A 12,943-nucleotide genomic window follows, 5' to 3' on the forward strand; every position below is an offset into this window, starting at 1 on the left:
TCTGGGGCTCTACGCACCAGAGGGTTGCACTTGGTCACCCTTGGCCTTGGCCCAAGAGCAAGGACACAGAGTCTCAGAAGGATTCAAGTCAGGGCTTCGAGACCACTTGCATTCGGTAGGTTCGTTTTACAAATGACCTTGCAAAAACTAGCCAACCTGCATCTTCCTGCATAACCCCCAGCAGCCCCCTCTGCAGAGCCCAGACCTGCAGAACCCACCGGGGCCTGCAAGACCCACATTTTTCACATGTGAGTGGGCCAGCACCAGCACAAAGAGGCCACCCTTTCCCTGATCCCGGTGACAGGCTGTGAGCTGACAGTCTCACCACACTGCTGGTCACTGTGCTGTGTTGTAATCAGTCATAAGCTCACGAATCCACAAATTTAGTCAACATACCATCTTTCCCACAGCTTCCCCACGCACTAGTTTACCTTAGCCCTACAGACGCTGGATTTCTTATCCCTCTTTATAGATGAACCGTATCGTTCGTTCATCCACGAAACTGAACTCACATGGGTCCCCCAGTCAGACACACAGCACTTTCTGGTGCTTAACCCAGCAGCAAAATCACCAACACAAAGCACAAAAATAGGAAAAACTGGCACTCGTCAGACTGTGAAGAGGACACTTGCTTAAAGCATAAGCTGAGAGGAGATGGCCAAGCAGCCCCCGGGGCCCACACCCCTGGACACTCACGGTCTGCACGTGACCTCGACAGCTACTGGGCACTGATTCAGGGGTGACAGACACATCTCAGAGAGCAGGCCAATTCACAAACGTGAAAGGGTACTAATAAAAAACGGTGCACGGTGGATCCCTCATAAGTTTCAAGTCATGCTCATGGCCAAGGGGGCTGGTCCCGTGTGAGCTCATTCTACGCTCACCAGGATTTCCAACCCCGTGCCACGGAGGCTGGTCTGACGGCACCGCCGTGCAACATCAGGCAAGTCACTGGGTCTCCTGAGCCTCAAGTTCCTCAACTGTAAAGCGGGAGGAACAGTTAACACCAGCTATTGAGTGTCTACTACACACCAAACCTGGGGAAGTTGGGTCTGGACTGGGAAATACTCTAGAACCCCCTTATGAACCAGGGGTCAAAGTCACAGACATCCTAGGTTACTCGTCATTCTGCCGACAGGGCACCATGTCGACTAAACTATGCCACCTGGTAAAAACCGACACTTGATACTGCTTCTTACTTTTCTGTTGGTCAACAGGCAGGATCTATACCTACTGATAATAAATTCTGAAGAAGGACCACAAATAATGAAAATTATAATAACGAAAGCCACCACACCTCTTGAGTATTTGCTATATGGCCAGGGACTATAAGCTATAGACAATGTCTACGTCCCCCTAAAATTCACACTCAGATCTAATCCCCAAGGGGATGTCATGTGAAGGTGTGTCTTCACATGGTGAAATACAGAGATAATTAGGTGGTGATTTGGTCATGAGAGCAGAGCCCTTGTGAATGTGATCAGTGCCCCTCATAGAAGAGACCCAAAAAAACCCCTCCCCCACGTGAGGACATGCGACAAGACGGCCGTCTGGGAACCAGGAAGCAGGCCCTCAATAGACACCAGGTCTGCTGGAGCCATGATCTCAGACTTCCAGCCTCCAGAACTCCGAGAAATACCTTCTGTTGTTTGTAAGCTGCCTCACTTATGGCACCCTGTTATACAATATATAGTAGCTCAAACGGACTAGGACACTATGCAAAGCACCAAAGTCACACACCTGATGAAATGAATTCTTTAACCCTCTCAGCACAAGGGGTAGCAGGTGTTTTCTCACTCCCATTTTACAGATGAGGAAACTGAGGCTCAGAAGCTGTACAGCCCAGTGGAGGTGACAGAGAAGAGTTCTAAAGTCAGGGTTCAAGTGGCTTCCCCGATGCAGGCCCTATGTCTCCAACACCACACACCCTGCCCCATGGGTTAGCGCTCTTCGTGACGACCCCGACGAGGTTCTGTCTTCATGCCCACATTACAGATAAGGGGAAAGTCACACAAAGAACCGTAAAGTGACTTGCCCCAAACTCTACAGCTGAGCTCTCATCCAAGGACAAGGTGGGAGGGGCTCTACGTGACAGGAGGTGATGGCTGCAAAGGCCCATCCTTCCATCCGTCCCATGAGGTGGCCTCAGTGCTGCTGCAGGAGAAGAGTACCTGCTTCTGTGCGGGCGGAAGGGTGTCTTGAAGCCTTGGTCAAAGCTTTGAAACAAGGTTGGGAGTTGCCTTAGGCTGCATGCAGATGCCAAACAGGGAGTGATCATCTTTACACTCCTCAGCATGGATCAAGTGCCTGGTTAGAATCTGACAATTCAGCTGAATGCTCCTGAATTATCTGACTTAAAAATATATTACCACAAGGGCAGAACAGATAGGGGAGGAAAGCAAAGAAAAAGGCACTCTTAACTTGTCTAGGATTCTAACTATTAACATCAAAACCAAAAACTGGGAATTCCCTGGTAGTACAGTGGTTAGGACTCTGCACTTCCATTCCATTTGATCCCTGCGTGGGGGAACTAAGATCCCGCCAAAAACAAACACTGAATGGAATAATATAAAAACACCAATCTTTCATCTACATCAGAGATCCTAAACTGTGGTTACATGTTAAAATCACCTAAAGAACTTTTCAAAACTACAGAAGTTCTGAGTTGGAGCCTAGGTATTCGAAAGGTTTTGAAAACTCCCCAGGTAATTCCAATCTGTAGCCAGAGCTGGTTAACTCCTTCTGCCCAGGAACACACGAGCAGAGGCTCACCATGATGCTGGTAAATGGCTCCCACAGAAGCCCCTGGATCAGGGTGGCTCCTGCAGGCGGGCACAAGAGGGCCGGCCCACTGTTCAGTGCAAGGCTCCTTTTATACAGAAACGGCCACTTTCAGCCCACAAGAGCCTTGAAATGCTAATGTAAAAGCAGAATCTGATGTATTACACTAAGACAAAGAAAAACACTACAGAAAAAAAAAAAAAAGAAAAACAGAAAAAAACCCAGGAGAAAGCATATGGAAGAACTCCTCAAGTTTACAAACTCCCAGGGCCTTGCCCCTAGGACAGATCTCCAGACCTGTCTGGGGGGCATCCGCCTAGCCCGGCCTGCCTCCCACTTCCCAGGATCCCCCTCAGGTCCCTCCAAGTTCGGCCCCAGTGAACAGTTTGGCCAAACATGCACGCCTCTGGACATTATTATTCCTCCGACTTTTCATCGTCTACTGGCAACCTTCTACTCAGCTGTTCAGAGGTTTTGTCACAGCTGCCAGGACCGCATACACTCAACCATTTCAAATGCACCATTGCTACTGCCCTAAAGATGCAGCTGGGATGAGCGCTTCAACGCAAATATTTATATGTCTATCTCGCCCAATGTGGGTAAAGGCCACAATTAATTCACCTTTATATTCCTTAGCAGGTAGAAAAGGACCTGTTTTTATATCGGGTAACTTAGCACAATATGAATGCTTCAACTGTCTCAACAGAGGAAAGTAAAAAAATCTTTTATTATTACAATCAGATTAAAATGGACTAATTACTTTTTCTCCCCACATGATGTAAGTCAGTATTTAGCACTTTACTTATTAAGCAATACTTACTGTCATTTTGGTTCGGGACGTCTGACAACCCTGATCTAAAAACAAACAAATTTAAAATAAGACAAATATCACTTTCTTCAGGATTTTCTAAACCCATATCTCTCATTAATTTTTACTGATTTTTAAAATAGTTACTGAAGAAAATATATTTTAAGTTCTTTCAAATAAAGAATATGAGATCTGAGAGCTGAAATACAGAGATAAGTAGTGGAATTAACTCTCTCCCCATTTTGTCCCCTCAGAAAGTATACACTGCTTTGGGAGCAATACTATGTTCTTAGATTTAACTCAATTATTAATTAAGTCTAAAGGGTTTTCTTTGTTTCTCCTACCTACCCCCAGCACATACAATTTGCTAAAAATAGTTTTCATTTAAAATTGCAAGTGACACATGATAGGCAGATCAACTTTTTTACAATTTTTGTTATAATTCTGTTTAGCTGCTCTCTACCCCCAAGTAGATTCTATTTTTTTCAACTAGCATTACATTTTTAAGAGAATAAAATAAAAAGCAGTACATCTACAGAACATCACTGAAGGCACTTCCACCCAGGGAAACTACGGAAGTTGCTATTAAACTATCTCTGAAATTAACTGCTTATTATCATTACCTTGAATCCAGATCTCTGAAACTAAAAACTGCTTTACAGGTTTTTCAAGTTACTAACCTAAACGATCACATACCATAATGTAAGTTTTCAGGTCCTTTCTGGGTTGTCATGTTGGGCTCGTTCTGCTGACAGTAGAAACGCAACAAGCAGTGCTGGTCGCAGAAATGTTTCATCTCCCCTCGCCACTGCACCCTCTCCCTCAGGGTGCCTTGAGATTTACAGCAGTCACACCTCGCAGCCTTGACGACAAAAGGAAGGTGTCAGACATCTCCCACGACAAGGTTTAAAAAGTCCGACATGTGTTTTACAAGATTTCTCGACATTTCAATGACTGTTGTCAAATGTGATAAAACAACGTCAGATAAAGAAAAAATAAAATTGTATCATAAACATACAGTAAAATCCACAAAAGTTTAAAAAGTAGCAATTTACCTAATTGTCAAAATCCCTTTCTATACTTACCAGAAGTCAAAGACCAGCATTACAAAGATAGGCTATAACCAAAAAAACTGAACAGTGGTAGTAGACCAAATTGGTACAACGTTTTTTTAAGATTTTTTTTTGATATGGACCATTTTTAAAGTATTTATTAAATTTGTTACAATATTGCTTCTGTTTTATGTTTTGGTTTTTTGGCCCAAGGTATGTGGGATCTCAGTTCCCTGACCAGGGATCGAACCCGCACCCCCTGGATTGGAAGGCAAAGTCTTAACCACTGGACCACCAGGGAAGTCACAGTACAATGCATTTTAATATTACAAAATAATTTTGAGAGCCATAATGATATACTGGTCGAAGTCTCCCACAATCATACTACACTGAAAATCTCTGATTAATGAACAGATTTCCCAGGTTCAACTGAGCTCATAATGGACCCATTAATACAACTGTACAGACCAGAATAATTTTGAAACCAGCTCTTATGCTGAGAAAATCATGGATGTTAATTTGAAATGTTTTGTTTCAGTAGTTTAATATAATAAATTTGAAGGGCTTTAATACTGTTTTTTTTTTAAATTTATTTTTCGCTGCACTGGGTCTTTGTTGTTGCACAGGGGCTTTCTCTAGTTGCGGTGGCTTCTCTTCTTGCGGAGCACGGGCTCTAGGTGCGTGGGCTTCAGCAGCTGTGGCTCACAGGCTCTAGAGCGCAGGCTCCAGCAGTTGCGGCACATGGGCTTAGTTGCTCCGTGGCATGTGGGATCTTCCCGGACCAGGGCTCGAACCCGTGTCCCCTGCGCCCTGGCAGGCGGATTCTTAACCACCGCGCCACCAGGGAAGCCCCAATACTGTTTTAATAAACAAGAACTTCAAGTTCATGTCTTAGAACACTCGGTATTTAATTAATTAAAAAACAATTATATTAAGATCACAAATGTGAACTACACCTAGGAAAACAATCAGCCCTAACTAGTCTACAACTTAATATGCAAAATAAAACCAACTAAAATTCATACATAAAAAGTTATACTTTATGATGGTGAATCAATTAATCTAGGGACAGATTTTTGAGAGATTCCATTTTACCTAGATTTTGCCCATTTTCACTAATTCTTAACATCTTGATCAATGAGTAGGCCAAAAGGTATAACAATCAATTTCAAATATAGTACCTTTCATAATTAAGTTTTGGTTTGTTTTTTTTTTTGCGGTATGCGGGCCTCTCACTGTTGTGGCCTCTCCCGTTGCGGAGCACAGGCTCCATACGCGCAGGCTCAATGGCCATGGCTCATGGGCCCAGCCGCTCCGCGACACGTGGGATCTTCCCAGACCGGGGCACGAACCCATGTCCCCTGCATCGGCAGGCGGACTCTCAACCACTGCGCCACCAGGGAAGCCCCGTAATTAAGTTTTTAATCTACTTACAGTAGAAATAAATTACTGCAATTTTTAAAATTGCCCTTTAGTTTAGCCACCAACTTAGAAGTTTTGACAAAGCATAAATATTAAGTACTTGATAGCTGGTAACAGTCACAGCTGTAGCTTTCCCTCACTGCTCTAATCACCTAGACTTTTATACTGCGGGTTTGGAAACCACTCACTTTATTTTTTTTTTTTTTAATTATTATTATTTTTTTTGCAGTACGCGGGCCCCTCACTGCTGTGGCCTCTCCCGTTGTGGAGCACAGGCTCCAGACGCGCAGGCTCAGCGGCCATGGCTCATGGGCCCAGCCGCTCCGCGGCATATGGGATCCTCCCGGACTGGGGCACGAACCCGTGTCCCATGCATCAGCAGGCAGACTCTCAACCACTGCGCCACCAGGGAAGCCCGAAACCACTCACTTTATGTCTCCACAGGAATCCCATGAATCAACACTACAACAAATTCCTGGCTGGCACATGAACAAAGGGCTGTGTGGGTAAACAGGTCTTATGTAACAGACATACCCACCCAGGGTTAGAACACAGGCTCTTTATTTCTCCAGGTCAGGGATTTCTCCTGCCAAATAAATGTTAAACCAATGAAGAAGATTTGCAGTATAAATTATGACTATTAAGTGATGCCAATATCGCATCTCTTGTCCAAAAACTTGTGAGCTTAAATGTTATACTGCTGGTAATATAACACAGTAATCTCAGTAACATTAGCACTCACTGTCAACCAGGTCCTAGTTTACTCAATAGGAAAAAGAAGTCCCTATATAAAACTCTCACCAGCAAAGACTGTTCTTTAAAATAATCATTGAAGTGCTCCAGGTTTCTGGGATTTTTTCCTTTTTATACTTTATACTCAAAGAAAAGCCAAAGCACCACAGGAGAAACTGAGTCTAAACAGTCAAGAACACAGCAAAAGTGAAGATGAGAACCTGAAAACAAAGGCCAGGCTGCCCTCTCCATTCCACAAGCCTCACAACAGGGCGGGGAAGCTCAAGTCCCAATACAGTAAGTGACTTCTTAGGGCCAAATACCAAAGTGCAGAGGTAAGATTCAAAGCAGACAGTCCAAGTCAAAACCAAGGCTTTATTTAGTGCACCAAGTTACAAAGACAATGGAAAAACAAATGAGTTAATATGAATAACTAGAAATAAAAATCCTAACATGTAAAATGCTGCAAGAAAGTTCTCAGTGTAACATCTAAAACCCCAATCAATTTGTATACAATTTGTATTTGTATAAAAAGTACTGTGCTGACTCTTTGTATATGGTAATATTTCCACTTACACAATAATTTAATAGGCCTAGAGCCTACAACCAAGCACATTCCACCCAAAGAATCTGAACAATAAAATCGCTTCATTATTTTATAATTATAGACATTTGGAATTCTGTCCTAACAACACTTTAAGCTCCTTTCTTCCAGGAAGTTCAAAACAAATTTAGATGATTTCAATTAAAAAAAAAAAAAAGGGAGCAAGATTAGTGCTAATTTACAAATGGCAACAAAATATGTATGTATTTTTTCAGGAAAAAGGATAATAATAGAACTCAATACTAATTCAAGCTTAATACCATAATCAAAATTTTAGAGGTTGTGAACCTCTTGTTTTTTGGCTTGTTTTTTCCTTTTGCAGCCACTCATACAAACTCCTGGTAAAATGTCTGGAACCATGCTAAATGGAAAATCTCATTAATGCCCATCATTTGTTACCAACACCAACACCACTACCTCCTACTCACGAGACGGGACTCTTAGGAAAGCTTAACATTCCTACAGCGTAAGAACACACGTTTCTGGTTTAACAAACACTTCGTGGTTTTCCTGTCACTGTGAAAAATCAAGGGTTGTGTATTATTTTGAGGAGGAAAAAAGAAAAAGTTACTGATTCAAACAATCTAAATAATAGGCAGGTACTAACGAAACTCAATTCAAAAACCTTAATCCAACTGCTCAGCTAATCCAGGAGCCTCCTCTGCAGTAACTGAGGAAGGTCATTGGACCTACACTGACACAGCCCCTTACCTGTCTTGGACAGTCTGGGTTGATGTATACACATCCTTGTAACCTTCCACCCTCTTGTTGCCCACTTCCCCAATCAGACCTAATTTTGCAAGGGGGAACCACGAACAAAATGAAACAGGGGATTTTATAGTCATTTATTTAAAAAAAGAATTCAGTAATAAAAGATTGGGCACTGGATACTATGCAAATCATTCAAGTGATAAGAATTCTTCTGTTACCCAAAGGTACATTTAAAGCGAGAATATTAGGTATTTCCTTTAGAAACTTAATGTCAAAAACAATGAATGATTTTCTAAAATCAATATTTCTGGCAGTTTATAGACAAAAAAGAAAAACATAGAAGCCCCAAAATATGTTCCATTCAGGTATCCTTTTATGAATAAGGCTTATTAAAATGTAACTATTAATTTGATTACAGCCCAGTCATGCTGTTCGACTGCTGGGGCATTTGCACTGAAGAATTTAACACTGTCACCCTTCACTACTGGTTTTTAAGGCAAATCGAAGCCTATATTAGGGCTTCTCTGGTGGTGCAGTGGTTAAGAGTCTGCCTGCCAATGCAGGGGACACGGGTTCGAGCCCTGGTCCAGGAAGATCCCACATGCCATGGAGCAGCTAAGCCCGTGTACCCCAACTGCTGAGCCTGCGCTCTACAGCCCGTGAGCCACAACTACTGAGCCCACGTGCCACAACTACTGAGCCCACGTGCCACAACTACTGAAGCCCGTGCGCCTAGAGTCCATGCTCCGCAACAAGAGAAGCCACTGCAATGGGAAACCCGCACGCACTGCAACGAAGAGTAGCCCCCGCACGCCACACCTAGAGAAAGCCTGCGCGCAGCAATGAAGACCCAACGCAGCCAAAAATAATTTTTTTTAAAAAAGCCTGTACTAAAAAACTGTAATTTGAAGAAAGTTTAAGAAAAGCTTATTAGTTCTATTAAGAAGTACTATGAAAGTATTCTTGGGAAACAGTGGGACTTCTGAATTATCTTCACTGTATGTCAAACATGTAGCTTTTATTGTATTACAATACTAAATCCTTTTTCTCCAAAAAATTTAAACTTATAGAAATGAAAAGAACTATCCTCCCACCTGGTTTCACATTATGCCTGGAAACATTAACTTTGAGGAAAAGTAAAACCTACTTCCTTCGAAAGAGTTATCTGGGAGAAGAAAAAAACATTAATTTTATTCTCAGCGTTTTTTGGTTGCATGATTTCAATGGCTTTTGTATTCTAATTTTGAAGAGACAGTATTTAACCTCTATTTTAAATCCAAAAGCAAACCATTTTATAGGCCTGAAAACACAGATTATTCAAAATGTCTTGTCAAATTAAACAAACATAGGTGTAAATATTTTTAATTTTAAAAATATAGTATCAAATACTTAAATTTAAACAAACAAAAATGTAAAGCTCTCGAGACTCTAGGTAAATATGGCGTGTGCTTCTCTGTGGCGGCATCAGCTGGGCTGGCTGCTCTCGTTGTAAACATTCCTTGATGAGGCACTTTTTATAGATTATGGGTCACATTTTCTAATGAACTAAAATCTAAAATTCTCAGTTCTTAAATTTAAAAAGTGGAAGGGGAAAGAAGGTCAGGAAAAAAATCATAATTTGGTTGGGACTCAATTTAACACATTTTCAAGATGACCATGTAATGGTAGCAGTGGATAAGGGGACTCATGAGAAATGTCAGAAAAGACGCTACTCAAGCAGAAAGCACAGAACACAGGCATTCTCTGACTCAGCACTGGCTGCCTCCACACAGGGCCCAATTAATTAGGAGGGGCAACTGTTTCCTCATTTTGAAGGTTGTAATCCTATTGATTACATTAAAAATCATCACTGTTGCTTGCTTTACAAATTCCTATCATGTGTCTTTACTCCTCAGATTAGTACAGCTTGTAATAATGCTATTGTATATATTACACAAAGATCTGTGGGGTTTAAAGTAAGACAAGGAATAATAAAAATGTTAAATGTATAGAATACTGACATTAAACATAAACAGATAATTGTCACTAGTTATTTAACGAACTTTCTGAAATGCACTGCCTCACTGAAATTTCATCATTGAACTTATAAAAACATTAGCTACAATTACCCTTTAAATAGGAAACTGGAACAAATGGCAACATTAGAATAATTTGGTCTTTTGCCAAAGAACACGTCTTTGCTTCCCAAAAAAGAAAAAAGAGGAAACCAAAAGATTTCTCTCTTTTAATTATAAGTAATATAAAAGAGAACAGGAAGAATCAAAGAAAGAAGCCCAACAGAGAAATACAGCCCACATGCTGTGAACAAAAAACAATATCCTCCAAGAAAGACTACTTGAAAGAACTGAAGTTTTGAGTTCACAATTATACGACTGGACAGAAATCTGTATGATAAACTAATGACAGGGGTTCCTCAGTATCACACGGTAACAACCTCTGTCTCAAACAGCAAAGCAAATGGTGAAAAGGGTGACAGTAAGAACAAAGCGGAGTTTCCACATCTGTGTCCACTAAATACCTGCATCCAAAACCAGTTTCTAAGAATAAAACCTCCTGAACAGTGGAGGAAAAGGTGTATTTGTGTGCTAAACTGAAACTGAGCGCTTAGAGCCATCAAAGTAACATTTCCTGAGTGACTTCTCATCTGTCTATAACAAGGTGCTGCTTCAGACGGAAAGGGACGCAGCCTCCAGTGTGTTAGTATTTGTGCTGTGTGTTTCTAAAATGTGAACCTTAATTCAAGGGCTTAAAGTAGTCAGAAATAACAGTAAAATAGTGAAGTAACTTTAAAAGTGCAGCAAAATCTTAGCCTATAACAACTTGGAAAGTATCTTGCTCCTCTCTTTATTTAAAAAGATGTTTGGGGGAAAAAAAAAAAAAAAAAGATGTTTGGGGACTTCCCTGGTGGCGCAGTAGTTGGGAACCTGCCTGCCAATGCAGGAGACACGGGTTTGCGCCCTGGTCCGGGAAGATCCCACATGCCATGGAGCAACTAAGCCCGTGCACCACAGCTACTGAGCCCACGTGCCACAACTACTGAAGCCCGCACGCCTAGAGCCCATGCTCCGCAACAAGAGAAGCCACCGCAATGAGAAGCCTGTGCACCGTGACGAAGAGTAGCCCCCGCTCGCTGCAAATAGAGAAAGCCCGCGTACAGCAACAATGACCCAACGCAGCCAAATAGATAAATAAATAAATAATAAATGTGTAAAAGAAAAAAAAGATTGAACCCTGTTATAAACTATGGACTTAGGGGAAAAAAATAAACAAAAACACATCCTAAGTATCTAAAACAATTACCTGCCAATGTTCATAATTGATAAAGTACTCATCAAAAACATTTCTATTTAGTAAGATAAATTTTAGATAAATAATCCATTTTGTTAAACTACACTGCTGAAAATACAGATACATCCCAGTTTGGGGGCCCACGGGGCCGGCGGTACTTGCCTTGTAGTACCAGTCCTGGAACCGCCGGCAGCAGTCCTCGCTGCAGAAGTCCCTCACCACGCCGTCCAGCTCCTTCGTCGCACCCTTCTTACACAGCTGAGAGCAGTAGTTGCAAGTCACACACCTCAATCCTAAACGCCTTGCAAAATCCTGTTTGTACAACAGTTTGCAGCCTGAGAAATATAAGGCTTCATTATTAAAACAAAAACTCATTTTTGAGGTAAGAAAGAGTTTACAGGTCAAACAGAGCACCGGCTTTAGAAAGTGTTTATAAATTCACATATACAGTCCTCTTTCTCTCGTGATCAAAACTGTGAAATCTACTGTGATCAACACCAGCCTGTGAAAACTGAAACAGAACATGGAATATTATATTAGATATGGTGTGGGTTCAAGTAATTCATGTTCTAAGACTTTCAAGTCTAGTAACACTTCAAAACTGTTGTACCTGCTCTGTGTAAATATAATCCAATATAATCCTGCTTAAGTATCACAAACACACCACAAATGGGCATTTTAGAGAAATGAAAAGTGGAGACTGTTGAGAGGCAATGAGCAAACTTAAAGATACATTCAGCTAAGCAGTCATTTTAGCTCAATTCTCTAGCCTTACCCATCTCTGTCACCCTAAAGGACCTTCAGGGAAGTAAAACTGGTTTAATGACTTGTCCAAAAACAGCATGTTGTTATTCTATTCTTTAATCAAAACACTTCCTTTACCAACTATATAAATGCATTATTTTAACGGTCCTTACATTTAAATCTTATTTATTCCCTATGACATCTCTATAAAGGATTAAATAATCTTCATATGTCTACTCATGCTGTGCACTTAAGAACGACCTTCCACTCTGGTGTTGCTTCCACTTTTGTATCCACCAAAATACTACCCACCCTTTAATAGGGACTGCAACTGTTTCCTATGTAATTTACTTGGCAATTACTTATGAACTGTCCTTACGGCTTCTTTTCTGTTACTCTGAACTATGTCTTAAAACATGTCTAATATTTTACCTTTATTAGCTTTATCTTTCTAACTAGGTTTTGATGGTAGTACCAGGTATTACATGTTTTGTTATTTCTGACAGGTTCCAGCAGAGAACTAGGTGCAGTTAGAGAAAGCACAAAATATATTATTAAACAGGAAAAAAATAGACGTCCTTTTTAACCTTTTATTGCCCAGAAAGTCCTTCCAACTGAAAATGATGTTCTTTAATGTCAATTATCTTTTTGTTGCAACTTGTCTTTCACTTTAGTAAGACCCACATAATCCAAATGCTGTGTGCGCTAGCCCTCAGCATTAAGGCACTCTGCTTTGTGAATCGCGGCACGAAAGTTCAGGTAAAAGAGCTAAATTAAATTCAGAATCAATGTCTTTAATGC

General features: G+C 41.2%; 1 protein-coding gene across 4 annotated transcripts in view; it reads right to left on the reverse strand.

Annotated features, from left to right (window-relative positions):
• Window positions 1-12,943, reverse strand: part of ZMYM2 (zinc finger MYM-type containing 2) — an 87,696-nt gene that overhangs the window by 17,062 nt on the left and 57,691 nt on the right. For all 4 annotated transcript variants that reach the window (XM_067713852.1, XM_067713851.1, XM_067713850.1 and 1 more), the window contains 3 exons: window positions 11,561-11,733; window positions 4,286-4,451; window positions 3,602-3,636 (listed from right to left, as the gene is read on the reverse strand). In XM_067713852.1, coding sequence (XP_067569953.1) covers window positions 3,602-3,636; window positions 4,286-4,451; window positions 11,561-11,733 — 374 coding nt within the window. The remainder of the gene's footprint in view (window positions 1-3,601; window positions 3,637-4,285; window positions 4,452-11,560; window positions 11,734-12,943) is intronic.

Source organism: Pseudorca crassidens, chromosome 18, assembly GCF_039906515.1.
Source record: "Pseudorca crassidens isolate mPseCra1 chromosome 18, mPseCra1.hap1, whole genome shotgun sequence".
Lineage (NCBI taxonomy): Eukaryota > Metazoa > Chordata > Mammalia > Artiodactyla > Delphinidae > Pseudorca > Pseudorca crassidens.